Source organism: Ciona robusta, chromosome 9 (genome assembly GCF_009617815.1).
Source record: "Ciona robusta chromosome 9, ASM961781v2".
Lineage (NCBI taxonomy): Eukaryota > Metazoa > Chordata > Ascidiacea > Phlebobranchia > Cionidae > Ciona > Ciona robusta.
Window position 1 is genome coordinate 3,305,176 of NC_143243.1, and position 27,482 is coordinate 3,332,657.

Sequence of the window (27,482 nt, forward strand, 5' to 3'; positions counted from 1 at the left end):
TTAATTACGCGCGAAAGTGATTTTACCTCTGGAAGCGAAGCAGGGAAGCTTTGTGAGGTTGGGGTCGACAAACTATGAACATTATGCGTGAGTGTATGGCGGTGGGAAGAGCAGTGTTTTTGTTTCTTTCTTTCTCCTGGTGATGAGACTCCTTGGAGAATCTTGAACAAAACCAACTCCTCCACCTGAGTGGATCGATTGTGACATCACACACACAATTGAAAACCAGATCAGAGCGGCTTTTCTGGTTGATTGAAAATGATCAAAGCGGTTCTAAGTGAAGCGATTCAATCGAGCAAGCCGACAGCGTGTGCCTCATAAGATACATTTGCCACTGAAATGATCGCCCCAGAATTAGCGAATTAATTTGAATTATTAAATTAAATTTATAACAATTTTCAAAACGGATTTTAATTTTACAATAAAAAATTAAAAAAGTGTTTAACGTAACATTATATTCGACTATATAGTACAGAGTGTTTTTTTAGAGAAATTAATTGTTTTAAAAGTAGTCTATGTATTTAAAATAAAAAAATAGGTAAAATATACAAATTTAAACGTGTTAGAAGATATTTGAACACAAAAGTATACAGTACTCGCTGGGCTTCGAACTCAGAACCTTGTAGGTATAAAATTGTCCAAATTCATATTTAAATTTGTTTTCAAGTAAATTACAAATTCTATTAATCGTTTTTACATGTTTCACCACTTCTATTATGTTGTAATAATCGAAAAGATCAAAAAACTAGAATCGGTTGTTTGCGGTGGTAGAAAAAAGGCGACTGGAATCAGACAGCTATTTCGCGGATTCGACTTCATTCTACAAATCGGCTACGACTGCCAGCAGCGGTGTATTAGAATCAAGACAATTTACAGCCAGAAACTTGAGTTTTATTTTGGGATTTAGAATTAAAATAATATGTTAAGTCCTAATATGACTTCCCCTGCACTTCCTGGATTTGTTAAAAAGCAAGTAAGGAATTAAATTTTAAGATTTTTACTTAAGATTTAAATGTATTGTACGTTTGGTATGAGGTTTTGTTCGGTTTAAGTTGTAATTTCTGCAGAACTGTATGAATTCCAATTACCTCCAATTTCAATTACGACTTTTTTTCCTATAATTGTTTAATAAAAAACGCTTAATGTATAAATTATACGATTATTTACGTACAAGTTAAAAATGACTGCGTTTTGTCAAGTTAAAAACACAATTTACGAATATTTAAAAATTGTTTATTTTATGTTTTAAAAAAAGAAATTAAACAATTTTTATTTCACTCAGAGCCTTCAACAACCTTGTCACGTCATCCAAAGTCGCCCCAACTTTCACACCCCACAACGAGTTTACCAACCATGGTTGATGGATGCGGAATCCACTCTACACCCCCACCCAGCCATCGCCCCCCACCCCACACCACGCTGTATGATAACTGCTACAGGTATTTTTTATTTGCAGTGTAAGCACTGCGAAAAAAAATAAATAGAGTTAGAACCCAAATCCCATATTTCATGATCGTGTTTTTAACAACTACAAACTTTATTTTAGTGTTGTAACGACACGATTATATAATTCTGTAAATATTCTTCGTGAGTGTTATACTGTTCTCGTTTTTTTTTAATTATGACATATTTAATTTAAAATTTTCTTTACGTCTTTTTTGTGGTTTCTAGATTTTTCGAATAAGATTAGTATAGTTCTGTGGGGTAAGGTGGGATACTGTTAGCACCTAAATGCAATTTTCCAGTGTTTTGAACTATAATATAACCATGTTTTAAATTATATCACCAATGCGCTTTTATAATCGCGGGGTTACGGTTATAATTCTTTAAACAATATTTATTTACCACCAAATGAGGCGCACAGAGAGACTAAAAAACATGTCCCATCTTACCCCACCCTAATATATAACTGGAATCTTTATCACCCAGGGTCAGTTTGCAACCGAATGATGGACCTTCCCCCCACCCCACCATCCACTGACGCCTTCCATCCTTACCAACAACAATTCTACCGCGGAAATATTCCAGAAGCAACTTCTATTACGTCACAATCATGTGGCTACAGACATGACGTCACTCCCCCAGTATCCCACGTGACCGCTGACGTCACAATGCGTTGTTTCAACGCGCGATTTTACCAGGTATGGTATGATTCTTAATCTGATGCTTTTAGACAACCTTTTAGGCACTGAAACTACTTTGGCGACTTAAAGTGTCTTTAAAACCTAACCAGAAGCGTCAAAATTTAATACGATTGAATAATGCTTTTAGTATGTTGAGGAAAATTGACACGTTATTTTATTTGCCATCTTTCCATTTAGTAGTAAACAAAGAATATTTACAAACGGAGTATTATATTGGTTGTTAAAAATATTTTATTTTTTAACGAGATTCATCTTACCCCGTACTGCTATATATATTTCCTCGTCTGCTGGCAGGGCAACTTTATCAAGCTAACACGGATGCCTTATTTCATATTATACCTCGCTCCTGCTTACGAGTTAACACGTTTATGCAAACTGCGGGTTAATATTTTCTGCGCAGTTGATGTTTTTTAACCGCAAGTCGTGTTTTTATTAGATAAGTTAAATCTATCTTCAAAATAAAAAAATACTAGATTTTAAATATGCACTTGTTGTAAGCTTAGCGTTTCCAAATTACGATTTTCAGGTAGATTTGGAAGATTTAAAAACTTAAAAAATATTTTATTTGTTTTCCTTCGTTCAAATTAAATACAACACTTTTTACAATAGTAGTATATTCCTGATTGTTTTTATGTGAATTAATTTGTTGCTTTTTCACAGCAACTCTCCCCACCCCTTGAACCTGACAGTTGGTGGAGAAGTCAACGACAATATGCAGCAAGCAACGAACGACTTGCCACCCACAACCCACTAGCCTCACGTAAGTAAAAAAAAACGAATCAAGTAATACTAACTGTTTTAATAAACCAAAAAAATTAACAAAAAATACAATTGTGTCTGCGTAATAACGAGTTTTATCTTAATATTATTGTTTGTAATACATTGTGATTTCAAAAAAGTGTTTGTACCTATAATGAGACACCAATATCCCACCCTACTGCAATTTAGAAAAAAAATAGTGACTGAAGTCAAATTAAATTTTAGTGACAATATTACTAATGTAATAAAAAGATACACTTATTTACTTTTATATATATATATATACGACTCAAATTGGCATTATATCTTATATTCCATAAAATGATCTACTAACAATGTATTCCATACATACAGGTAGTATTGTCCCTCATATGTTGCCAAACCAAACCGCACCGACATACGATCCATTTATTCCCGGCTTATGCGCTCGCTCAGCACACAGGGCAGCTTTGTTAGCCATCGGCGACCATTTTGCTTCGTCCAGCGTCACACGAAGGTAACGGCATAGGCTTTGAACTATTATAAACAAACATGTTTTAGCTTTTGTTTAAAATGTGGTTCTGCGGAGTAGGATGGCATATACCGTTAGCACCTAAAACCCATAATTTCTGTTTAGACTTGCGGGGCTACGGTTATACAGTATAAAGGGTGGGGGGAAGATGGGGCACCTTTTAACTCTATTTTCTTGTCCCGTTTAGTAGTAAACAAAGAACATTCAAAGAATTATAAAACTATATCCTTACAACTCCCATAGACCGTTGTTAATAGTTTAAAACACGATCAGGATATTTTAATATTAGGTGCTAAAGGTGTCCCATTTTCCCTACCCCACTATATATAATTCTGTAAATATCCTTTGTTTAATAGCAAATGCGGTGTGAAAATAGATTAAAAACATGTCACATATTAGCACCCTTTACTAACAGGAATGTATTAAAATTAATAGTAAAAACCACAACTTGAAGTATTTCGGATTTTTTAATAAAAAAAAACAGTACAGACTAATGGCGAAGGCCTATACAAGTGTAAATTCTATATTTTAATTTTGTGTACGTAATTTTGTGTATCAACATTAAGAGGTTTATAACATTTCTTTATGTATACAGATGCGCGAGATGTAGATGTCCGAACTGTGTCGCACCAAACGACTTAAGGAACGCTAACGGAAAGAAGGAACACATTTGTCACTTTCCAAACTGTGGGAAAGTTTATGGAAAAACGTCGCATTTAAAGGTGAGGTTTAGGAATTTAACAAATGCTAATTGTGAAATAATATGATATTAAATAGCCGTTTTTATCCCCACATTTAATTGGAAAAAATAGCAACTATTTGGAGATATAGTAGGGTGGGGGAAGATGGGACACCTTTAACACATAATAACCAAATATCCTGCTCGTGTTTTAAATAATTAACAACGATCTGTGGGAGCCGTGAAGATACAGTTTTATAAAAAATCGTTGAATGTGTGTTTACTACCAAATTGAAGGAGAAAATAGATTGAAAAGGTGTCCCATCTTCCCCCACCCTACTATATGACAAATCACAATAACTGAAATATGTTTAAATTTTCTCTTTTTAACTCTTTTAACATTTAGATAATCAGTTGTACCTTATTTCCAGGCTCATATAAGATGGCATCTTGGTGAAAGGCCTTTCGTTTGTCATTGGATGTTTTGCGGAAAAAGTTTTACAAGAAGCGATGAGCTACAGCGCCACCTAAGGACGCATACAGGAGAGAAAAAGTTCCGTTGTACGGTGAGGAAATTAATACTTTGTTGGATTAATTAAAATCTTGTTAAAACGTTCAATGAAAAGTATGCGGGCTTACCAAGTATACTTCAATGCAAATAACATTATTGTTCAAAGTAAAAATTCAATGCAAAAACAGGTCGTCTTTTTACCTTACTTTCGAAGTCAAATTAATAAAGTATAGTAGGGTGGGGGAAGACGGGACACTTTGAGCAAAGAATATTTAAATGTTTTAAACAATTAATAACGGTCTATGGGAGTCGTGAGGATACGGTTTTATATCTTTTGTTTACTATTGAATGGAACGAGAAAATAGAATAAAAAGGTGTCTCATCGTCCCTTACTATACCATATTAAAATAATTGCAAAAAAACGACTTGCGACCAGTAAAAGAATATAATTTAAACTGATTTTGTATGAATAATGTAGTTTACTTTCTTGTTACAGTTACAATTTATGTAAAAAATGCAAAAAGATTAAAATGCACAATAATAAAAGTTAAAATTAAAAAAATTAAGTTTAATAAAAAAATTGGCAAAAAGTAAAATTCATTTGGTCATGATTTAAAAAATTCTTACAATTTTTTTTTATTACAGATTTGTGAAAAACGTTTCATGCGATCAGATCATTTATCTAAACACGTTAAAATTCATCAGAAAAAATCTAACATCGAAAAAACTGCTAAAACGACCGAAATTTCCCAAACGAAATCACCGGTTAAAAAAACCGATGACGTCAAAGAAGACGCGTACTTCGCTACCTAGTGTTCCTCTTTCACTGTGATTTTTAACATGTCGTTTTTTAGATTAGTTCTCTTTATGCTGTGTTCATACACTGTTTGTTCCGTATTTTTGCTTTGAAACCAAATAAACACACAATGTCATATACCATGTTTAAGCGTAATGATTGATGTATGCAAATGTATCACACAGAAAGTTACATCGTTTAAATGATGGTAAACGGGCACAGTTAGTTGAATGACGTATAACTTATTTATCCTCGCATGGCAGGGAAACGACAGTCGTTATAAAACTAGCGTTCTGCTTCATACACCTATGTTATAATTCCTGCTTTTTCCCAACATGCGAGGATAAATAAATACAATTGTATTTTATACAAACATTTTTACATTAATTGCAATTTTCCTTACTTGGCACATAAATTATCACGTTTAGGTAAAATATAATATGTACAATGTACTACATTACACCAAGTACTAACAAGTCATGAAACTAGTACAGAAATGAAGTGAAAAATATGTAAGACATTGAAGTGCTAAAGCTGTGAATGGATCAATCAATGTTATAAACCAGAGTGCAACTCGTATACATATGGGACATAAACTAAGACCATCCAGACCCATTTAAAGAGTCAAAATATAAACAACCAGAGCCATGATCAAGTGGTTCACCTGCTTCTGGCTTGGGGGCAATTGCTCCAACCCAGTGTCCCTTATGATTTGTCTGAATTGTCAGCCACACATAAAAATTCCGCAAAAAACATTCACTTACAAAAGTAAAATATGCGGTAACTTGTAAGTGGGCATGAGGTGTATAAAACAGACCTCGCCCATTAAAACGACTGTTGTTTCCTGCTACACCAGGATAAACAAGTTACAATGGAAATTTTTTTTGCTGAATATGGATTTTTGTGTCAAACTCAACTAAATAAAATATTTGACTCAATGTTGCTATCCATAATAGCAATGTACTTTTAACTCACAATGGTTAAAATGAAAGAAAAAGTAATGCCTGTACCATACATGTAAAATAAATAGTACTAAAAAACTAAAATAAATTTTGATATCAACATACTAAGTAGAAAATATGTTTTAAAAACGAACATAATTATAAAACTATTTTGAGCTGTAAAAATTAATTTAGTAATTTTAGAAAAATTTGCAATTTGTCACCATTTTATGAGTGCATGATGTTGTTTTATGAATATGATGCAAATCACGTGATGAAATAAATCATGCTGTGATATTTTCATGATGCAGATGTTAGATGAGCAACCTGTAAAAAAATTTATTCAGTTTTGGAATGTTATCTCATAATAATACTTCTCTTAGTGTGCTTATATATTATGGTAACAGAAGTTAGACTCATATGAGAATATATAATAGCAATAGGTAGAAATGATAATAAGACATTGTGGACTTAATATACACCTATAGGTGCCCAAACATTGGTATGTAAGGTATGGGTATATATAGTAGGGTGGGAGAAGTTGGGACACATTTTAACTCTATTTTCTCGTCCAATGTGGTAGTAAACAAGGAACTTCCAAAGAATTATAAAACTATATGCTCAAGACTCCCATAGACCGTTGTTAACTGTTTAAAACACGATAAACACGATCAGGATATTTGAATATTATGCGCCGAAGGTGTCCCATCTTCCCCCATCCAACTATACCATAAAACTTAGTCAGAGTACCCAGTATAAAAAATGCATAAACAAATTAATAACTATCTTGCAAACAAAAAAATAAACACTATATAGTGGTGATAGTGCAATAATCGGCCTATTTCCCAAATAAAAGCTAATAATATGACAAAAAATATGCTCATACTTTCGTCGCCAAAAACTTTTATCTTTTAAAACTTATAGGTACCTTGATTTTCCAAAAGTTAGGCACCTATGCATACACCACTTATTTAAATATCATTGTAACCACTTTTGACTTACTTAAAAAGTGTTTAGTCATGTTACCCACGAAGTAACATACATGGTAACTCGTAAGCTTTCACAAGGTGTTAAACCGGTGTAATAACGACTGTCGTTTTCCGGCCACGCGTGGATAAAGTAAGTTATTACATACATACATACTTGTGGGTTGGGGTAACTCTATGTATTTAGTGGTCACGGGATAACAAGATATTCACAAATAGTAAAACAGGTCCGGCATTGTGGTTAGCGCGCCTGCCTGTAACCATAGGTAATGGGTTCAAGGCTCGACGCTGTTACCATTGTGGGCGTATGTGTCCTTGGGCACGACAGTTAACGGCAATTCCTCCAACTCAGTGGTCACTAATGGGTTGTTCAAATTATCAGCCATATATAAAACAATTAAAAAAATCCCCCAAAAAACAATTACCAACAAAGTAACATACATGGTAACTTGTAAGCTGGCGCGAGATGTTATATTCAGATGATACACTTGACAGTGTACATTAGGTATATTATGAACACACCATGCTTACTGTAAAAAGTAAGTACAGTTTTTCTTAACAAACACAAAAAGATGTTGTTAGTAAATGACCTTTATAAATGGGTGTGTTTGTAGATCACTGGTTGTCCATCTTTCAATCGGACTTATTTCAATGCAACGCTCAACAAAATCTTTCCCATCGCTGCTAAGCGAAGTTGGAATGATTGGTTTGCAACCCATGCCTACTTTGTACATGATTTGGAATGGTTCGTGGTCGTGCCATGGTCTCTGCATATAATGAGTTGATAATAATAGAAATAGAAAAAATCTGCAGTAAAGTTATTCTATTAATTAATAATTATATATAAAAAAGGTCCTATAGACTTACAGTGTGGCATACACGATGAAGATTCAGGCCAGAGTTGGCCTATCACCTAACACTCAGATAAAAAATTTAACCACTATTTGAAAAAAACATCTTTCCGATTACAGTTTTAGAAATATTTCAAACAAGAAAACAGGATATAGCGACAAAACAACAGTTGTTAAAACACGCTTACAGTTAAGAAATATTTACATTTAATTATAAGCGTGTTAACACTTAAAATTTCCACCAACCTTTCCAGCAGCCATCTCAATAACAACACACCCAATACTCCAAACATCAGCAGCTCTACCATATCCCATCTCTACATTGCTGTTTATTACCTAGAAAATAAAGTATATATTTTACAAAAAAAAAACATAATTTAATCACAAATTGTACAGTCCGAGCATTTTAACTAAAATATGAAATATGATACAGTTACATTCTCTTATTTAAACTCTGATTAATTTTTTTTTTAAGAATCCTTCTACACTGTCAGTATTCCACTTTGAGATATGGAGTGTGTCTTGGACTTGTTTTAAGCACAAACACTGAAAAATGAAAAATAATACAATTACCCACAAAATTACATCTGTTGCAACTCGTAAGTGAGCGTTGTGTATGAAACAGAATATACAGTTTTAAAAAGATTGTCACTACCCCCCTCCCATAAGAATAAATTAATAGCACTTATTCTTTTATATTCTTCAATAGTAATTACTAAGACAGCAAGTAAAACTTAAAGGAACCTCACTGATTAATATGCATACTGGCTACTCATATTTGTAAAGAAACCAGCAGCAGGGTAAAAGCTGCTTAAAGAAAGAAAGGAATGCTAATCATACGATGTTACCTCTATTCTAAAATTTCTGTAAGATGGCACTACAGACACCTTGATGTTACAACCATAACCAAGTTGTATATCAAATAAAATTATTAAACGCTATTAAACCACCAACCTCAGGAGCTGTGTAAGCAGCTGTGATTCCCGTGTGCGAAGCAATTTCACCTGGAAGCGTTTGGCTTCGATCCAATAAACGAACCGCGCTTCCAAAGTCACCAATCTTCAACAAACCATTGGAAGTCAGGAAGATATTACCCCCTGTGATTGTATATGGGTATATGTGGTTGATTTTAAATTTTGGTTTGTGGTGTGTGTACATCGGATAGGTTAAAATTGCATGTTTATAAATATACAGTATAATTAATGATAAAAAGGTTCTATGAGCCATTTGCAGTACATAGCTCGTACTTAGACTTGCATCTTTGAGACAAGCATGTAACTACTAGCAGGATCAACCAGGTATCAAATTCTGCAGGTCTTATATTAATAAATAGAATAAAACACCCAATCTTTGGGTCAATCCTCTTTAATGCCGAATCCCCCCTCTGTGTGGTTCTTGACTTCGTGTCTTCTGCACACTTTTGTTTTAATTGAAGTTTAACTTGATAATATTTAAGCATAAATGGCTGGTTTGTCTGCTAGGTGTAGCGACCACACCAATTTTCTTTCTGTGTTTTGACAACTGTTGTTTTGCCGCTATATCCTGTCTTTTCGCTTACAATATTTTTTAATCTTCACTACCTTTATTATTAAAAAAAATTACAATCAATCTTTATTCTTTTGGCTTGGCTTAAAGCTTGGATGCCCTTGCATTGCCTTGCCATAGAACGTCATCCATAGATAAAATATACACAATACATGACATAAAACAAACCTTTTATATCTCGATGCACAATCCCCTTTTGATGTAACACAGAAACAGCTGCAACGATCTGCGATGTATATTGTTGAATCATAACTTCAGGTAATCCAATCCTGCTAACTTCTTCCAAGGTTCCAGAGTCACAATATTCCATGAATATATACCTGGGGTGAATTGGTTTGTTTTAATCAGAACAATAACTTTGTTTGTCTGTTCGATTACATTAGCGAAAATTTAAAAATATTTTAAACAAAGAGACAGGTAATGGCGACAAACCAACAGTTGTTAAAACACGCTTACAGTTAAAAACATATTTACATTTAATTAGAGAAAAATAAGCAAGGTCGCTACACTTAGCAGTCAAACGATCCATTTATGCTTAATTATTATCTAGTTAAACTTCTAAAAATAGAAACAAAAGTGTGCGTTTTAATCAGATGAAAATATTTTCTTAGTATAAAACTCATTTTAGAAAAATATTTTTTTACAGAAACTAAGAATTTTATAAAATCAATCAAACTGTTATATATAATCTAAAATAATTCAATTTAGATGCAAGTAAGTTGCTGATCTGTTAAATTCTTTTTAATTTACCCGAAGAACAAAATTTGGTAAGGGTTAGAAGCTTATATATATATATGTTAACGTTAGCAGCTATTAGAACATCCGGTTCCATGGCAAAGTGATTAGCACGCCTGCCTTGAATCGCCAACAAAGTAAAATACATGGTAATGCGCATGCCTTGCGCGTGGTGTATGAAACAGAACACCTGTGTTATAATGACTGTTGTTTTCAGGCCCCGCGAAAATAAAGCAAGTTACATTCATTCACATTACACACATTTGATCTCTGTGTAATTCAACCCCATAATATTTGACCAAGTTTTGATGTGTGATTCCTTCAAAGTTGGTGATCTCATCAAGAATTTCTTTGATCTTATGTTCATCATTTGGTTGGAACGGAATCTAAAGAAAAAAGATTTTTATTTTTAAACTTTTTTTAGCAAATTTTTAAAAATTTTTTTTTTTTGGAAAAACTTAGTTTTCATGTAGATGAATTGGCATAAAGCAGTGTTTCTTAAACCCTGGGTTGAACCCAGAAATCACTAGTTAAATTCAGTTGGGTCACGTACTACAAGTGTATTTGGTAACATAGTTATCGGGAAAATCAATATGGGAAAAAATAATTGTTCCTATCATATGACAAAATGAGATTAAAAGAAAAAGGTTTTAATAAAATAGATTGCGTAATCATTGTTTGGTCTGATCATATTACTAACATACACAAGTTGACGAGAGCATCTATCCTTGGCCATGCTGTCAAGGTAAGATCTCTCCCTATCCATTACCATTACAGTCCCATGTTGCATACCTCCCGAAAAGCGGTAGGCTCCTAAAAACTGGTGAGACCCATGCGGTAGCATCCCGTGTGTTGGGGCAATGAGCCAATCCTGGCCTAAATCATAGGATTCATAGCGGGACTTCACCCACATAGAATAAAAAAATGTACACTATACACAACCTCTTTCATGGCAAGCAACTTTCCATTATCCATGTTAACACAAGTATAAACTCTTCCAAATGTCCCTTCTCCAATCTTTGTACCACGTTGCCACCGGAAACTAACAGTTCGTATACCAAGTTGAATTACTGGCATTGAATTTGGGGTGTCAATCACACGGCCTGTAAAAAATAATAATAACATTACTTGTCTAAGGATTATGGCAGCAAAGATTTAAAAATATTATAAACGAAAAGATAGAATGTAGTGACAAAACAACAGTTGTTAAAACATGCTTACAGTTAAAAACATATTTACATTCAATTATACATAAATTTGATTCAGGGTAATTTGTATTACTGTGTGGGCAAGCAACAGTAGTTGGTAATTACAGATTTAACTCGCTGTAAATGCTTTTGTTTTCTATTTTTTGTCCAATTTAAACTATTTACTTTTGTGGCATTTTATGCATGGTGGTAGCATGTTAGTTTAATGTTTACAATATATACAGGGTGCAAAAATGCACAAACTGCAAATTTGGCCATTTTTCTCTCCACAAGAAGTATCCTGCCCTATATAATAGCGTAAAATCTGCCAATATTAATAATTAATAAAATGTAATACTACTAATAAAGTTATTTGTCTCTTTGATTACGGTAGCGAAGATTTAAAAAATGTTTTAGTAGAAAAGACAGGCTGAATACCAATGATGCCTTTTTCCATTCTCTTATCATCTCTTCTAGCTTCCATCTCCGATATTGTGATGTTTATTTGATCCAATGGTAATTGTGATACTTGAATGTTGTTTGTGACGTAACAATCAACGTTGTTCGATTGGTTGGAATCTATTTAAAAGATTAAATAAAAATATCACTTGAGTAAATACTGCGAGGGTAACTTTGTAGGTGAATGCTTTAATGTATGGCTGACAATATAAATAACCCATTAGTGACCACTGAGTTCAGGCATAGTGATGTCATAATGTCGTAGTTATCAGTACAATTATAATTTAAAAAAATTCAGCACATGTAAGAATGATATATGTAAAATAAATAATTTAATATTTAAATAAAAAATGTTAAATTTAAACAACGTAAAAACAAAAATTTAAACACTGTTAAAAAATAAATTTGACTGACATTGATTAATCGTATTTTACTTTTATTAAAAAAAGGATCTTTCAATAAAACCAATGCAGAATATTGACTTACCGAAGTTTTCTTCTTTTGATGAATTTGAACTAAAGGATCGAAACATTGGAACTTCTTGTGTGTTGGGGAAGGTGGGGTTCGGTGGCTGTGTGGAGGGGTTTGAATGAATTAATGTAATTTACTTTATCCTCGCATAGCCAGAAAACGACAGTTGTTCAACACAGGTGTTCTGTTTCATACACCTTGGCCAGCTTACCAAGTATGTTACTTTGTTGGTGATTATTTTTTGTGGAATTTTATTAATTTTTTATGTATGGCTAATAATTCGGACAACCCATTAGTGACCACTGGGTTGGAGCAATTGCTGTTAAGTGTCTTGCCCAAAAAACGTACGCCTACAATAATAGCGGTGACAAGCCTTGAACCCATTACTTCTGGGTTAGAGGCACGCTAACCGCTTTGCCTGGGTGCAAGACAAAGGATTATTTAGTGGACGACAATTCGAAAGGGTTTTGGGTATAAAAAAAGAAAAATTAAACATCCAAATAAGTATGGGATTCTTGATTTTTAACACGAGTTTTAATCATAAAAAAAAATAGTTTTGATTAAAAAACATATGTACTTAACTGAAAAACAATACCAGAAAAATAATTTTATATGTTGTAATCGAGGTATAATTCTAGATATGTATTTTTGTATACATTGTATCAAAACCTGATTCACTTCATGAGAATTCCTTGTTCCAATGAGATGGTCCAGGAATTTCGAGATGAGCTCGTTAAGTTTGTTGTATTCATCATCTGGTAAACTCTTGATTACCTCCATGCTTAAACTAACAAGTGAATTCAATCCCTGTAACATCAAAGTGAAAGTCATTACTTGGGTTTAAAAATGCATGCAAGTTGTGTTAGTAATTTCCGTAAAATCGATCACATAAATCTCTGTAAAATCTATCACATGCAAGTTAGTATGATTTTTGTAAAATCGATCACATGCAAGTCAGTAAATTCCGTAAAATCGATCACATATTTTGTCAAAAATGATATAAAATTACCACTTTTAAAAATTTTACAAAATAAACTCGTTTTAAAAATACAAAATAAATTAAGAGTTTTTTTTACACTTTGTGACATTAAAATTGTGCTTTCTCATGATCCTTAACTTTACCAAAAAAATATATAGGATAAAAATATTTAAAACGAAAAGATAGGATATAGCAACAAAACTACAGTTGTTAAAACACACTTACAGTTAAAAAATATTTACATTGAGTTAAAGAAAATAAGCGTGATCACTACACCTTGCAGACAAACAAGCCATTTACATTTACATTTAATTATTTTCAAGTTAGTCTTCTAATAGAAATAAAAATGTGCGTAAAGACACAACCTGTAAAGTGTTTTTATAACTCCAGTGCACCTACTTACACAAGCTGCCCATTTTGGTTTCTTTCCTTTTCCTCTCGGAATAAACTCCATGACGTAATCCATCCAAGTTTTTAAATATTTTAAATGAAGAAGTTCCATTTTGTGTCGCAGTTTTCCTTAAAACAAATTGTTAACATAATGGGAAAGTATTCCTCAGTAGAAGGGAATACACACAAAGACACAATTGGTATTTTGAAAAGTACTTTTTATCTGTTATTGAAGGAAAAAAGTCTTCCAATTAAAACACCAAGCATATTATATAAAACATTAAAAAAACAACAACAAAATTTGGGGAAAAACAACAGACTAGTTAAAATTTATATATTCTACATTTAGTAAAACATTAATTAGGAGTTAAATATATCGCTATATTTTTTAAATTAAAATGAAATTAGATCTAGGTGTAGTGACCACACTCATTTTCTTTCAACTGTAAATATGTTTTTAACTGTAAGCGAGTTTTACCAACTATTGTTTTGTCGCTATCTCCTGTCTTTTGGTTTCAATAAAATTTTGAAATCTTGGCTAAAGTAATTGAAGAAAAAAGAAAAAAAAGTTATTAATATAAAAAAAAAATATCCAGCTACCTGAAAATATTCTCACTGCTTCCCTCATGCATTCAAATCCAAAGTAAAAATTCTTCTGCACGACCTGATTTATCTCGGCGAACAACTGCGGTTCCTCATCGCGAGTGAAACCGGCTTCTTCATTCACTTCATATTGAAGATGACGACTCATCTATAGAATGCATGAAGCTTGTTGTTTACTTAATAATATTATGACACCACGCACATTGTGGCCTATTATAATACCAAGAAAATTGGAATTTATTGATGAAATCAAGAAAATTATAGTTTTTTCACAATATCACAACAATAGTTGAACTTTATTAAGCTTTTATGCCAAATCTACAAAAGAAAAACAGATTTTTGATTTACACATGAAACTTCAATTAATATTATTAATAGTTAATGAAATTTTACTTTCACAGCACAGTGATTCAGAAAACACTGTATTTAGTAATATTTATTATTAATTAAAAAAATTGTTGTTATTGTTTTAAAAATGTTTAGAATGTGATTGTACCACACTTGACACAAGACATGTACCGGTTTCCACCTTATTTCTTAGTACCAACCTCATTGACTTGTTGTAACACAATATCACATAATGATAAAACTGCAATGTGAAGTTCTTTTAATGATTCTTTGATTTCTATGACGATGCTGCTCTGTGCTACCACCATCTGGTGAAAAACCTAGTTATAACTTCCTGTACACAAGATGTGCTAAATTAAATGTTAAAAAAGCACTGCACAAAGGTGCAAACATTTCTAAATTTCGAACAAAGTATGAAACAACTTAAAAATTGTTTGTACCAAAATATCAATAATATGGCATTGATAAATAGACTTATCTCAACAACTAATTACAATGGCATGCAACGCTGTAGTACCGCACTCTACAGTAAAGACTAATTTGCTTACAATTACTTTTAAATTAGCTTGCTGCCCTTTACAATTTATAGTATAATATAAGTAGTATTTATGTAAAATAAGTATACTTTTATAGTACAATATAAGTAGCATAGTGGTTATAAGTAGCATAGGCCTGCCTGTAACCCAGAGGTAATGGGTTTGAGGCTCAACGTTGCTACCATTGTGGGCGTATGTGTCCTTGAGCAAGACACTTAACGACAATTGCTCCAACCCAGTGGTCACTAATGGGTTGTCCAAATTATCAGCCATACATAAAAAATCCCCCAAAATAATCACCAACAAAGTAACATACATGGTAACTCGTAAGCTGGTACGAGGTGTTAAACCCGTGTTATAACGACTGTTCGTTTACCGGCCACGCGAGGATAAAGTTAGTTACATTCATACATTCATTCATTCACATTCATTAAAGTGGTACTTTGTGTAAAATTAGTATACTTTCTGCAACCCCTAAAGTTTTTTACCCTAGTTTGGAAATTCGTTATTTAGACAACAGCTATGTTACTCACAGTTACATATGGTCCGAACAGCTTCAAAAGTTCACTTCTTTTTTGTCCCAGATTCATTCCATGTTTTGACACAGCTGTGAAATCGTGTTCTAACTTCATATGAAGGTTCATGAGTTTGATCACGTCATGATTAAATGATGTCAGATCGTCTTCTGTGATCGTGAGTACTTCACCTGTCCATCTAGAAATAACAATGAAATGTTTTCTTTGCAACCAACTGTGATTATTTGCTTGTTGCTTCTTATATGGTTTAACTGCCACAGTAATAGTTATTCACACCTATATTTATTACCCTACTAATTTTACAATTTTGTTATAAATTTATGTTACAAATTGATTAGCATTTTTAACCATTTCGTACTTGGCCGCAACCGTGCTGAATTTTTAGAAAATATACAATAGACCAGAACAAGAAAAGTTAATTCAGATAGTCAAGCAAAAAGCTACAATTTGTGTTTAAATTGTTTGCAGCTAGAATTAAAATGTTAGTTTAGTTTCTAAAATTTTTTAACTAAAAATACCTTTGTGCAACATTTGCTGGCCGTGATTTCTTTGTTTGTTGATGCTCCATATGTGACAACTTAACAATGAGATAATATAACATTTTACATACAGAATATAATGGAAATATATATAAATGATCTGCCAGGTAAATGTATATGAAACCAAAACTTCATTTTATTTTTAAAGCATTTCATTAAGTTAAAGGGACTTTTTTGAACTTTTAAAAAATGTATTAGAACTGGTAAAAGTAGTAAATATAACACAGCATAATTTATGTTGTAAATAAATATCAATGCATAATAGAAAGACTATTTACCACTCGCAGAAACAAAATGGCATCACTGGTCTTTTTCGAATTTCCCAGTGTTTCCACTGGATTATTTTGCTGTGCAGTGGAACATGACGAAACTAGTTTGTAAAAATAATATAAACAAAACTATGTTTGGTAATTTGATTTGTTTTTGGTGTGAATTAGTACAAATATAGTCTAACCAGTCAAACATAGGAATTTTAAATTGCATTTTTCTTTTTTTTCTAAACTTAATCTATTCTTTTAAAGTTTTTACTGCTTTTTTTATGAAAATTTCATGACTAGTCAAAATATGACACCCTTCCATTTTAAAATCCTTGGAAAAAATGACTGTGCGTCTTATAAACTTCGTTTATTTTCTTTCAATCAAATGTAAATATGTTTTTAACTGTAAGCATGTTTACAACTGTTTTTATGTCCCTGCTACCGTAATTGAAGAAATAAATGAAGTTATTACTATATTATTATTAATTAGAAATATTGGGTAACTAACCAAAACGATGCAAGAGTTTCATCTTAACATCATCTGTTTGACCCGCATCAATTAGATCTTGAGATATGAAGATCCAGTGATGATGAGGATGAAAGGAAGAGGAGGAACTGATAAAATATTATCAGATGATGTTTGAAGAATTACCAGACGTGTATTCGAATTTATGTAACTAAAAGAAACTTCTTTATTCTCGTGTTGCCAGAAAACGAAAGTTGTTATAACATAGGTGTTCTGTTTTACACACCTTGTGCCACCTTACCACGTATATATTTTTAACTTTGTAGGTGATTGTTTAAACTTTAGGAAAATTGAGATGAAGACCAAAACAGCCTCATTTGTATTATTCTTTTAGAAATTGCTATTATTCTTGTAATAACAGCACATCAGTACTTCAAGTGTAATTTAAAACTGTAAATTACAAAGGGAAGATAGAACTGCAATTCAGAAACATTGAAGAGCATTAGAGCCATACAACAACTAAGAGATAACAAATATAAAGAACAAATTCTTTAATTCAATTCAATTCAATTATTTTAATAACTTTTTTCAAAAAACTAATTTTCACCATTTTTTATATATGATATTCTATTATATTTTTGTGGGTGGGGACCTTGTCAAGGACCTGGGATGTAGGCCAGATTTGTCCCAAAACCCCAACACCGGGACAGCTTATTTGATTCTTTTTATGCGACTAGAGACCAAAATTTGTGACAGATCACAGTCAGACATGTTTTATAATTATGATATGCAATTAAATGTTGTTCTTACCTGGACAAACTTGTGGTAACATCATCAGATAATTTGAACTCCACCAAAATATAACGATTTGCTTTTAATTTACTCAGAAGACCACATTTACTACAATATCTGTATAAAAACATATTTTGGATTAGGTATTAAAAATTCATGTGTATTTAAAAATAAACTTGCTGAACTCTGCACACATGATTCCACGCAATTATTTTGATCTACGTAAGTTTTATTAATGGTAATATTCAACAAATGGACAAACATAATAAGACATAATAAATCAAACATAATAAGAACAATTATACTGTTGCTGCCAGCCATATGGCGTTGTTTTGGAATATAGCCCTGTCTTTTTTTCCCCTACTTAACTAAATCAGCATTTGTGCTTTTAAGTGTCATTCACCTAATAAAGACAACCTGGATAAGCCATTGAATCAGAGGTTTGCAAATAAAGTCTAAAACAGCAATTTAAGACGACAAATGAAACGAGAACAAATGTACAAAAGTAAAAAAAGTAAAAAAAACCCACACTTTACTATGTCCATGTTTGCACTTGACATCGAAACTGACATAATTGAATTCAATACAGGGTTCAAGATCTTTTCGAAGGGATTTCGCGAAAGTGACGGCTTTCATTGTTCGTTCTCGAGCTTCATCAAATAAATCACGAATTGCTCTGCGTGTTTTAGAAGTTTACATTGAAAAAAAATATTATTGGTTGCAGGTTAACATTAAAGTAATATTGCTAACATAAATGTTAAGCAGGTGCAAGGTGAATGAAACAGATACTTGTGTTATGTTTTAGTACACAGTATGTAATTAGTCTGAGAGACATAAAGTTAAAAGCTTTTATTTAGTGAAATTAGTTAAAATTCTTAAGCCGTCGCCAAAAAATATTTTAACAATGTCTTGATTAGTGATATTTTGGCATCTCAATATTTGTAAGTGTTTATTATATTCCATTACATGCCTGAAGCAACATGAATGAATGAACGTAACTTACTTTATCCTCACATGAAAATGATAGTCCCTATAATACCAGTTACCATGCATGTTACTTTATGGGTGATTATGGGTAATTTTTTGGATACTTTTTCATTTTTTAATGTGTCTGATAATTTAGACAACCCATTAGTGACCACTGGGTTGAAGCAATTCCCATCAGGTGTCTTGCCCAAGGACACATACGTCCACAATGGCAGCAGCGACAAGCCTTGAACCCATTACCTCTGGGATATAGGCAGGCGCGCTAACCACTTGTCACAGCTCGCATACCTGCTTAACTCATACAAATATCTCCTTGTTGATTCTGTGTTGTTCATCTCCAAGCTATCTTGCTTGTTATAATTAATTGGAAGGAAACAATTCTTTGCTTGTTCTATGGAAGAATCTCCATCCCGTATGATTGAATGTCGATTAGCAAGATGACGACTTTCCGATCTTTGCCGATGAAACCAAAGAAACCCCGCCTTTATGATGTCATAGTAACATAATAATTATATAATAATAACAACTTTATTTGTCTCTTCGATTACAGTAGTGAAGATTAAGAAGTATTTTAAACAAAAACAGGATATAGTGATAAAACAACAGTTGTTAAAACATGCTTACAGTTAAAAACATACTTACATTTAATTGGAAAATAATAATTGTGGTTGCTACACCTAGCAGACAAGGGATATTGTAAAAAAGGGAGTCTAAGTGTTTATAATATTACGAGATGTAGAACTGTGGGGTAAGAAAAACACTGTTCGCAAATAATATGCTGTTCTTCCTGTCAAATATTTCTTTATTGTGTTTTTAACAATTTAGTACGATTTTTGAGTCATGGGCTTTAATTATATATTCTTGAATATTCTTTCTTTATTACTTAATGTGACATTAAAAGAGGATGAATAAATGGACCATCTTCTTAAAACCTACGATACGTTTCATGAATAAAAAAAAACAAATTGACATAAACAATCTAGGAATAAAGAAACAGTTTCAATTTAAACATAAAAGTTGCCTTATAATCATTAAAAGTAAATATTATATAAAGGTAAAATAAATATAAAAATATACACCTTGGGTGAAGTTGGATAAGAATTGCTGTGTTGAAGATGGTGGTTGGTGGGTTGAAAGAATTCATTCGGAGAAAAATCATCTGAAATAAAATAAGTTTACTGGAATTGGAAACAAGATGTGATTGAATGAATAAATGTGACTTTATCCAAGTATGACAGGGCAAAAACAGTCAATATAACACTGGTGTCTGTTTCACACATCTCGTGCCCGCTTACGAATCACCACAAATATAACATTTTAATGTTTTACCACAAACGTACTGACGAGCTACCACGTCTGTGATGTTTTTATTGCTTTTATAATGTATGGCTTAAAATTGAGACAAATCATAAAAGACCAGCCTACTGGAGTACTGGGTTGAAACAATTGCTGTCAAGTGTCTTGACCAATGACATATACTTCCCCAATGGTTTTACGATAAACTAAATATTTTAGTTTTTAAAGAACTTTTTTTATTAGTGGCAGAATAATAAACTCCAAAAAAAATATATTATGCCCTGCGATAAATAAAATGTATGACAAAAATTACAGTCTAAAAAACAACTTTGTTCCAATAAACAAATACTAACCACTGGATGGGGTTTCAGAGCGCGTAACAATGATGGCCACGGCAGCTGATGTCAAAAAGTTTTGCGTTGAAATGAAAACATCTTTACATATTTCTGTGCATTTACATGCGCATGTAATGAAACATTCAATGTCAATCTTAACTGAGATCTGCAAAGAAAAATATTTTGAACACAAAATGTGGTGGAATATTTAAAAAAAAGTTTGGGTAATTGCTAAATTATTTCAAATGTTCTAACAAGTAATTGTAAATAATGAGGTTTACATTTGCATATAGAAAATGTGTTAAAATTCTTCATACAGTAGTTAACGCGCCTATAATCAAGACGTTATCGATTCAAGGCTTATCGCTGCTAGCATGGTGGGTGTATGTGTCCTTGGGCAAGACACTTAAGAGCAATTGCTTCAAGCAATTAAAACCCAAGATTTCTATGATTTTACTTTTTTACATTTTGTTTTTGACCTCTGGTGCGCAGCCTGATAGTGAGGAGGCAATATTGCAAAGTTAAGGCGAGTCAATTGAGAATTACAGCAATATTGTTCACCTAGCAATTCATATGCTATGGAAAACACTGCGTTTTCACATTTTATAATATATATACAAATTTTACCTTCTGAGCAAGTTTCCATTCAGTTTCAAGTATTTCCATGATTCCTCTTGGTGCGTGGGGGAGTCCAGTAAGTTGCCCCACAACCCATAACTTCACAAAATCAAGATACGTTCCAAATATTTTAAGAAGATTATTCCGAAAGCAAACTACGTTTGCCTAGAAATTTGGCGCTATGTTAAGAATTGCACTTGAAAAGTTGTACCTAGTTGGCCTTTATATGTTTGAAAATATAATACAGCGGGTTACGCCTAAATTGAATTTGATCTGAATGCTTTTAAAAAGCAAAGAAAATTTGAAATAAATTAGTAAAACACAGTAATTATATCATTTTTTATACACAGTTAGTATTTTACTACAAGAAAAAGTAAGTTTTATACTTCAATTAATACATAGCGAGCATAAAATATTCCAAATGCTTTAAATATTTAAATAAAAACCTTTTGATTTTCATTTTCCCCATTGAATGGTTTCAAAAATAAACAATGAACTTCAAGGGAAAGCAAACAACATTGAATTACCTGGAGAAGTTCATACTTTAATCACAAAGTAATTAACGAAAACACTAAGTTTTAACAACTAGTAAAAAACAAAAAACAAAAACATTATATTTTTAACAACTATCATAAAAACAAAAAAAACATTCTTTTTTAAACAACTAGCAAAATTTAAACATTTATTTTTTAGGCCAGAGTCTATTAACCCACTACCCAGAAACTGGGCCACCCATACACATAGTAGGTTGAGGAAAGATGGGACATGTTTTGAATCTCATTTCTTGTCCCCTTTTGGTTGTAGACAAAGAATGTTTGCAAAGAATGTGTCTTAAAGAGTGTTGTCAATTGTTTAAAACAGGAAATACAGGATTTTGATGCAAACGGTATCCCATCTTACCCCACAGCACTACATGTATACTATTGTGGGGGAAGATGGGACACCTCTAGCACATAATATCCAAACATCCTGATTGTGTTTTAAACAATTAACAACGGTATATGGGAAATGTGAGGATACAGGTTTATATTTCATTAAATATTTTATGTTTACCACCAGATGGGACGAGAAAATAGAATAAAAAGGTATCCCATCTTCTGACACCCTGCTATATATCTTAAACGGAAAATCCAGACCACGAATTTGGCATAGCTAGTTAAAAAAAATATTAAAAAACTCACTTCTTTGCATTCAAACACAACTTGTTGAGTTGTAAGAATACTTGTTGAAGATCCACAGTTTTGTTGACAAGATGCCACCTGTTCAAGTCTCGCTGTTAAACAACGTGACATGACAGCAAACATGACATCATTCATGAGAATATACAGTGGGTCAAGGTAAGGCAGGTTGAATCTTTCATACACTGCAGGTTCAGTATATTGAAGAGATATTTCATTCAATTGTAAGTTTGGTAATGTTTCCTTGATCAGTAAAATGACGGACTGTGCATCACTGTAAAAATGACAAAGGTTTTTACCTTTGATGGATTAGGCTTAAATTATAGGGTTATTATACATAACATTACAGTTACATAATATAATAGCAGAATTGAAAATAAAAGCCTAAAAGGGAATGACACCAATATATTTTAAAATAAACAATACTTTACTAATAAAACTTTAATGTAATTCAAAAACATAATTCTGCCTATAACTAAACAACAATGACAATTCTGTTTTATGAGTGAAGAGTGAAGTCAGACGCAAAGGCACATATGAGTGAAGTCAGACGCAAAGGCACACCAAGGGATGTAATGTAAGAATTCGGCTATCGTTGGCCCATTATCCCAACATTATATTTTATATACTAACATTAAATGACACACAAAAGTGACAATGACTTACACAGATGGATTGGAAAAATCTCCTTGCTGTTGTTTACTTCTATCTGTAGATAGAAATGTAAATGTTATATTGCTATTATAAGCTTACAAATAAAGTATTTAGTTAAATATTATGGTCAATAACCTTAAATGTATGCCAACCCAGTGGTTACTAATGATTTGGAGGTTAGGAAAAATACCATCACAAAATTACATAAGTGGGAACTCGTAAGCTGGCACGAGGTGTATGAAAGAAAATGCCCATGTTTTAACGACTGTCAAGGATACAGCAAGTTACATTTGTTCATTAAAGTATAATAGAATTGGCCAGGTATAGCAAAAGTCCAAAGGCATTTATCATTCATAGTATATATGAAACATGGTTACCTGCATTATATTTTTGGTTGATTTTTGTTTGAATAATTAAATAGAATGCTCTCATCAGTGGAGTAAAATGTTTTTTCAACAAAATAGACAAAATAGTTTTGACATTGAATTTTCTCAACAAAGTGTCCATGGTCTGTAAAATAGGTTTTTATTATGAAAATAAAACTTGGGAAATATAGTTAAAAAAAGAAAAAAAAAGAAAAACTTTCAGAAAACGAAACAGCCTTTGAAAAAACATTAAAAACCATTACTCTAAACTAATAAGTAAACAACCTTGCGCTGTGACAATGTGTCGAATTTATAATTGAAAATATATACATATTTAATTTTTTTGACTGAGCCTAACATAGCTGCATAAACAATCAGTTTTATCCTATGGCAAAATTCCTATACGAAATAGTTTTATTGCAAATTTTAAAAGATATTTTTCAATACCATTGAAATTATACATAAAACAATTTCTAATCTTATTTTGAAATAGAAATATATATTTATTTACCGTGGCAATAGCATCAGATATATGGCAACACGAAATGTGTGTTATCTCCTCCATACCACTGAATGGTGAATGTGGTTTAACTGACAAAGATAAACCTTCACAAATATCAGGGATTTCCAATAAGGTTTCCAACCTGAAAGGAAAATTAAAAAAAATATTAAAACAAATAACTGTACGGTTAATTAATATTTAAAACGGTATTTAAACAAATTAAAAAAGTGTCTTTAAAAAAGGTTTTGACTTTTCTAAATTGAAATCCTATTTTGTGATGCAAGAACACAAACTATTTTAGCATGGTAAAGTTTTTAATGCATACAATGACTTATTAAAAGAGCAATTTTATGCTAATGTATATATCTTTACCACAGCTATTTCATGCTTAGGTATTTTTTGACCTGAACAGTTTTATGTTTTGTTATCAACAACACTAAAAGAATAATAAAACAACATATAATAAGAACAAGGAAACAACTAACAACATACCATTCGTTATATTGGAGAAGGTCAAGAAACTCCATCATGGAAATAAAACTAGATTTCATTTCAATGAAAGTATTGAACCAAGTACATAAAACATCTCTCTGTAGACGTTAAAGTGGATTTAACAAGGAGTGTACCAATAAATGATAGCATGGAGCATTTTCTACTTATTTAAAATTCACTAAAGAAAATATTAATATATGATAACTTTGTTTGTCTCTTCAATTACGATAACAAGTTTTAGAAATATTTTAAACAAAAAGACAAGAAAAAGTGACAAAACAAAAGTTGTTAAAACACGTTTACAGTTAAAAACCTATTTACGTCTAATTAGAAGAAAATAAGCGTGGTTGCTACACCAGGCAGACAAACAAGCTTTTTATGTTTAGTTATTATTAACTTTAACTTCTATTAAAACAAAAGTGTGGGTAAGACACGACAGGTACAACAGGGAAGTCGACTTTAAAGAGGAGAGAATATGGTTTTAACATTTTAAAATAAAAAGTTGGGAATGAAAGTCATGTCATAGGTATGTTCTGTTTATATTGGAATTTAACTTCTATTTTTACACATGTAAAAATCTATAAATAAACCATATTGGGGTATGAAATGATTAATATGGATACAGAATGCATTAATTATAACACGAATTGTTGTCTAAAATCTCACCTTTTGCGAGAAACTTTCACTTTTATATTTTGGATGGTCAATGGAAAGACACACAGACGATGAGTAGAGCGACTCAGCAAAACTAACTTGATCAAGAACATGACAAACCTAAACGAACGAAATATGCTATTGGATATTACTGTATGCGTCACAGTGTCAGTAATATTGTTTTTAACCCTCTGCAAAACAAGCTATACATTTTACTACTTCTCTTATATTGACGAAATCAGTAGATCAATATTATGGTGCTGTTTTGGGTGAAAATTGTTGGATATGCTAATATTACTATGCAAGTATACGTGGAAAAAAATAGTGTCAACACTTAAGCGGGTTCAAATAAAAAAGAATTAATAAAAGTAATATCATTTTACTGTTACAAATTAAGACCATATTTTTAATAACTTGTAAAAAATTACAACCAGATCATATTTTTAATGGTTTTAAACTAATGCAACTAATTTTTGTATAGGTTTCGGAACCTTTAAAGTGTAAAAAACATTGACAAACAAAGATATTTCTAATCATCAAACCTCCTTTAATGCATTGGAATAATTCATCAGCTGCTCAGGTGGTAAAGCCTGGGTACTGGTGAGGAAAAACAAAATCATTCATACACATTAGTATAAGCACTAGGAATGGTTACAAACTTAGAATTGTCTAAAGAAAATATATAGAAATAGACCATGAGCTGTTAAAGTATGCCCCATGACACACTGTAATCCTGTGAAAAAAATTTGGATGTATTGTGTAGTTAAGATTTCTCGAATTATGTTGGATTTAAGAAAAAGTGTTGACATGTTACATGTCCTGTGTTTTATTTACTATCTAACTACTAAATACTAATAAATTTACCTGTTTTTCATAAAACAATGACAATCACTTGGACAACCTGTTGCAGAAGTAGAAAAAAAGGGTTTTAATCTGTTATTTCATTTTTTGTTATGAGGTTCAGAAAGGTACCGTAATAATAATAAAAAAGGCAAACTTGAACACACTACCACGAGCGAACATCAGATGGTGGGGAAACCTTAACCTTTTTATTATGTATATATATGTCATCTATATATTAGGGGGCAAAATTGACAGTTTGAAAAAGCTGTTGTCATTTACTTCATAGCGTACAAACTTTGTAGCAGATTTCTTGAATTTAGAAGCTTGTTTTGCAAAGTTTAAACAATCGCACACATACCATTTTTAATGTGATGTACATTCCCGCAAAAACTGAAGTTTTCAACTTCCTCTAATGATTTACCGATGACAGCCTGGCGGTTTGCAACCAACCATTCGTCTTGTTCGAACACGCTTCGATCATTGTGCCAAGCCTTGACAGTTAAACTAAATTTTATTACTTCAAAGTAGAAAAAAAAATTATTAAATTTTATTACCAAATGAAGCACAGAAAAACAAGTTTTATTACTAAAAAAAATACAATTAGTCCACCATTACTTCTGAAGTGGATAATAAAACAGACTATTAAAAATAAGAAAGCGGAAACAAGCATTTAATTGGCCCTGTGATTCTGAACTTTTGTAACTTGGGGGGGGGGCAGAGATAAAATTCATGATCCTAATATTAACTAACTTTAATGTTTACTAGATTTAAGGGAATACAAAACGCTACATATCATGCCCAGGTTGTCTGTGATTTAAAAACAAAATATGTGTCAACTGCGGCCAAAATCCAAGTTTCCATAGCAGGGACCTCACCCACATAAAATTAAAATACAAAACAAGGCACCTGAAGTTCTATCCAAATCATGGCGTTCCAGTGACTTCTAAACTTTGCAGATGATGCATCAGGTGTAAGGTTCATGTTATCTGAGTATCTGGACCCACCCACACCAGCCAACACGCGCAGACCCTTAAAAAAACGGACTCGATCCATTTTCTTGTGGTTTTCCTTTTTGTCCATGTCCCAAGGTTAGGCCTGAAATGAAATGTTCTATTTATGATGACTGGCGGGGTTATTGAAAAATCTATTTCTTTATTTATTTACCCTTTTCTTGTTTTTATCTATATATATTTTTTATTCATGTTTTAAAATATGTTCATTTTTTGTAGCATAAAAAATAACAGTTTATACCAAAAACTAAATAAATCGAAGACTTGCAAACCCAAAATTTCAAAATGCAAGATTTTGATTTCTTATGCAGAAAAAGCATAGAAGTTGTGCAAAATGAGAAAAAAAACAAACCTCTCGTATCCACATTAATTTAGACCTCTTTCTGTTATAAGTTAAACACCTAACATTTAAACTCGTTCAAAGCCTATAAACTTTATAAAACATGGACAGAATTTTTTTCTCTGAAATAGAAAAACAAGTTTTTGTAACTAAAAAAAGATTCATTATTTTTTTGCCCCTTCTTAAA

General features: G+C 32.0%; 2 protein-coding genes across 3 annotated transcripts; one reads left to right on the forward strand and one right to left on the reverse strand.

The window, feature by feature from the left end:
• The first annotated feature begins 721 nt into the window (after nt 1-721).
• LOC149730900 (transcription factor Sp5-like) lies at nt 722-5,545 on the forward strand. The gene is made up of 8 exons (XM_089885267.1): nt 722-973; nt 1,283-1,439; nt 1,930-2,141; nt 2,805-2,904; nt 3,258-3,399; nt 4,010-4,136; nt 4,525-4,659; nt 5,250-5,545. The coding sequence occupies exons 1-8, from the start codon at nt 920-922 to the stop codon at nt 5,415-5,417; spliced, it is 1,095 nt and encodes a 364-aa protein (XP_089741393.1). The 5' UTR covers nt 722-919; the 3' UTR covers nt 5,418-5,545.
• On the reverse strand, nt 5,539-27,419 carry LOC149730901 (mitogen-activated protein kinase kinase kinase 4-like). Of its 2 annotated transcripts, none has more exons than XM_089885263.1 (35): nt 27,308-27,419; nt 26,852-27,040; nt 26,304-26,436; nt 25,967-26,003; nt 25,645-25,699; nt 25,115-25,222; nt 24,449-24,546; nt 23,966-24,098; nt 23,467-23,599; nt 23,102-23,144; nt 22,439-22,709; nt 21,704-21,784; nt 21,267-21,422; nt 20,658-20,805; nt 20,088-20,167; nt 19,297-19,490; nt 18,551-18,697; nt 18,040-18,138; nt 17,272-17,378; nt 16,785-16,876; nt 16,486-16,544; nt 15,965-16,145; nt 15,096-15,203; nt 14,545-14,695; nt 13,958-14,073; nt 13,254-13,382; nt 12,591-12,675; nt 12,084-12,224; nt 11,401-11,561; nt 10,720-10,844; nt 9,892-10,043; nt 9,133-9,275; nt 8,425-8,514; nt 7,918-8,094; nt 5,539-6,668 (listed from the first exon to the last, which is right to left on the reverse strand). In XM_089885263.1, exons 2-35 carry the CDS (start codon nt 27,023-27,025, stop codon nt 6,642-6,644), a joined length of 4,134 nt encoding a protein of 1,377 aa, XP_089741389.1. In that variant the 5' UTR covers nt 27,026-27,040; nt 27,308-27,419; the 3' UTR covers nt 5,539-6,641. The 2 variants fall into 2 exon arrangements, with proteins under 2 accessions (XP_089741389.1, XP_089741388.1); XM_089885262.1 differs by having other exon boundaries at nt 13,245-13,382.
• Nucleotides 27,420-27,482: the final 63 nt, after the last annotated feature.

What these genes read in the sequence shown, in the direction of transcription:
- LOC149730900 (XM_089885267.1), top strand. Translation starts at nt 920, where the DNA reads ATGTTAAGTCCTAATATGACTTCCCCTGCACTTCCTGGATTTGTTAAA. An exon ending in CTGGATTTGTTAAAAAGCAA is followed by an intron (nt 974 to 1,282) that starts GTAAGGAATTAA and finishes TATTTCACTCAG; the next exon opens with AGCCTTCAACAACCTTGTCA. An exon ending in TCGTCCAGCGTCACACGAAG is followed by an intron (nt 3,400 to 4,009) that starts GTAACGGCATAG and finishes TTATGTATACAG; the next exon opens with ATGCGCGAGATGTAGATGTC.
- LOC149730901 (XM_089885262.1), bottom strand. Translation starts at nt 27,025, where the DNA reads ATGGACAAAAAGGAAAACCACAAGAAAATGGATCGAGTCCGTTTTTTT. An exon ending in ATTCCAATGCATTAAAGGAG is followed by an intron (nt 25,223 to 25,644) that starts GTTTGATGATTA and finishes TCGTTCGTTTAG; the next exon opens with GTTTGTCATGTTCTTGATCA. An exon ending in TGTGCATCGAGATATAAAAG is followed by an intron (nt 9,276 to 9,891) that starts GTTTGTTTTATG and finishes ATACAATCACAG; the next exon opens with GGGGTAATATCTTCCTGACT.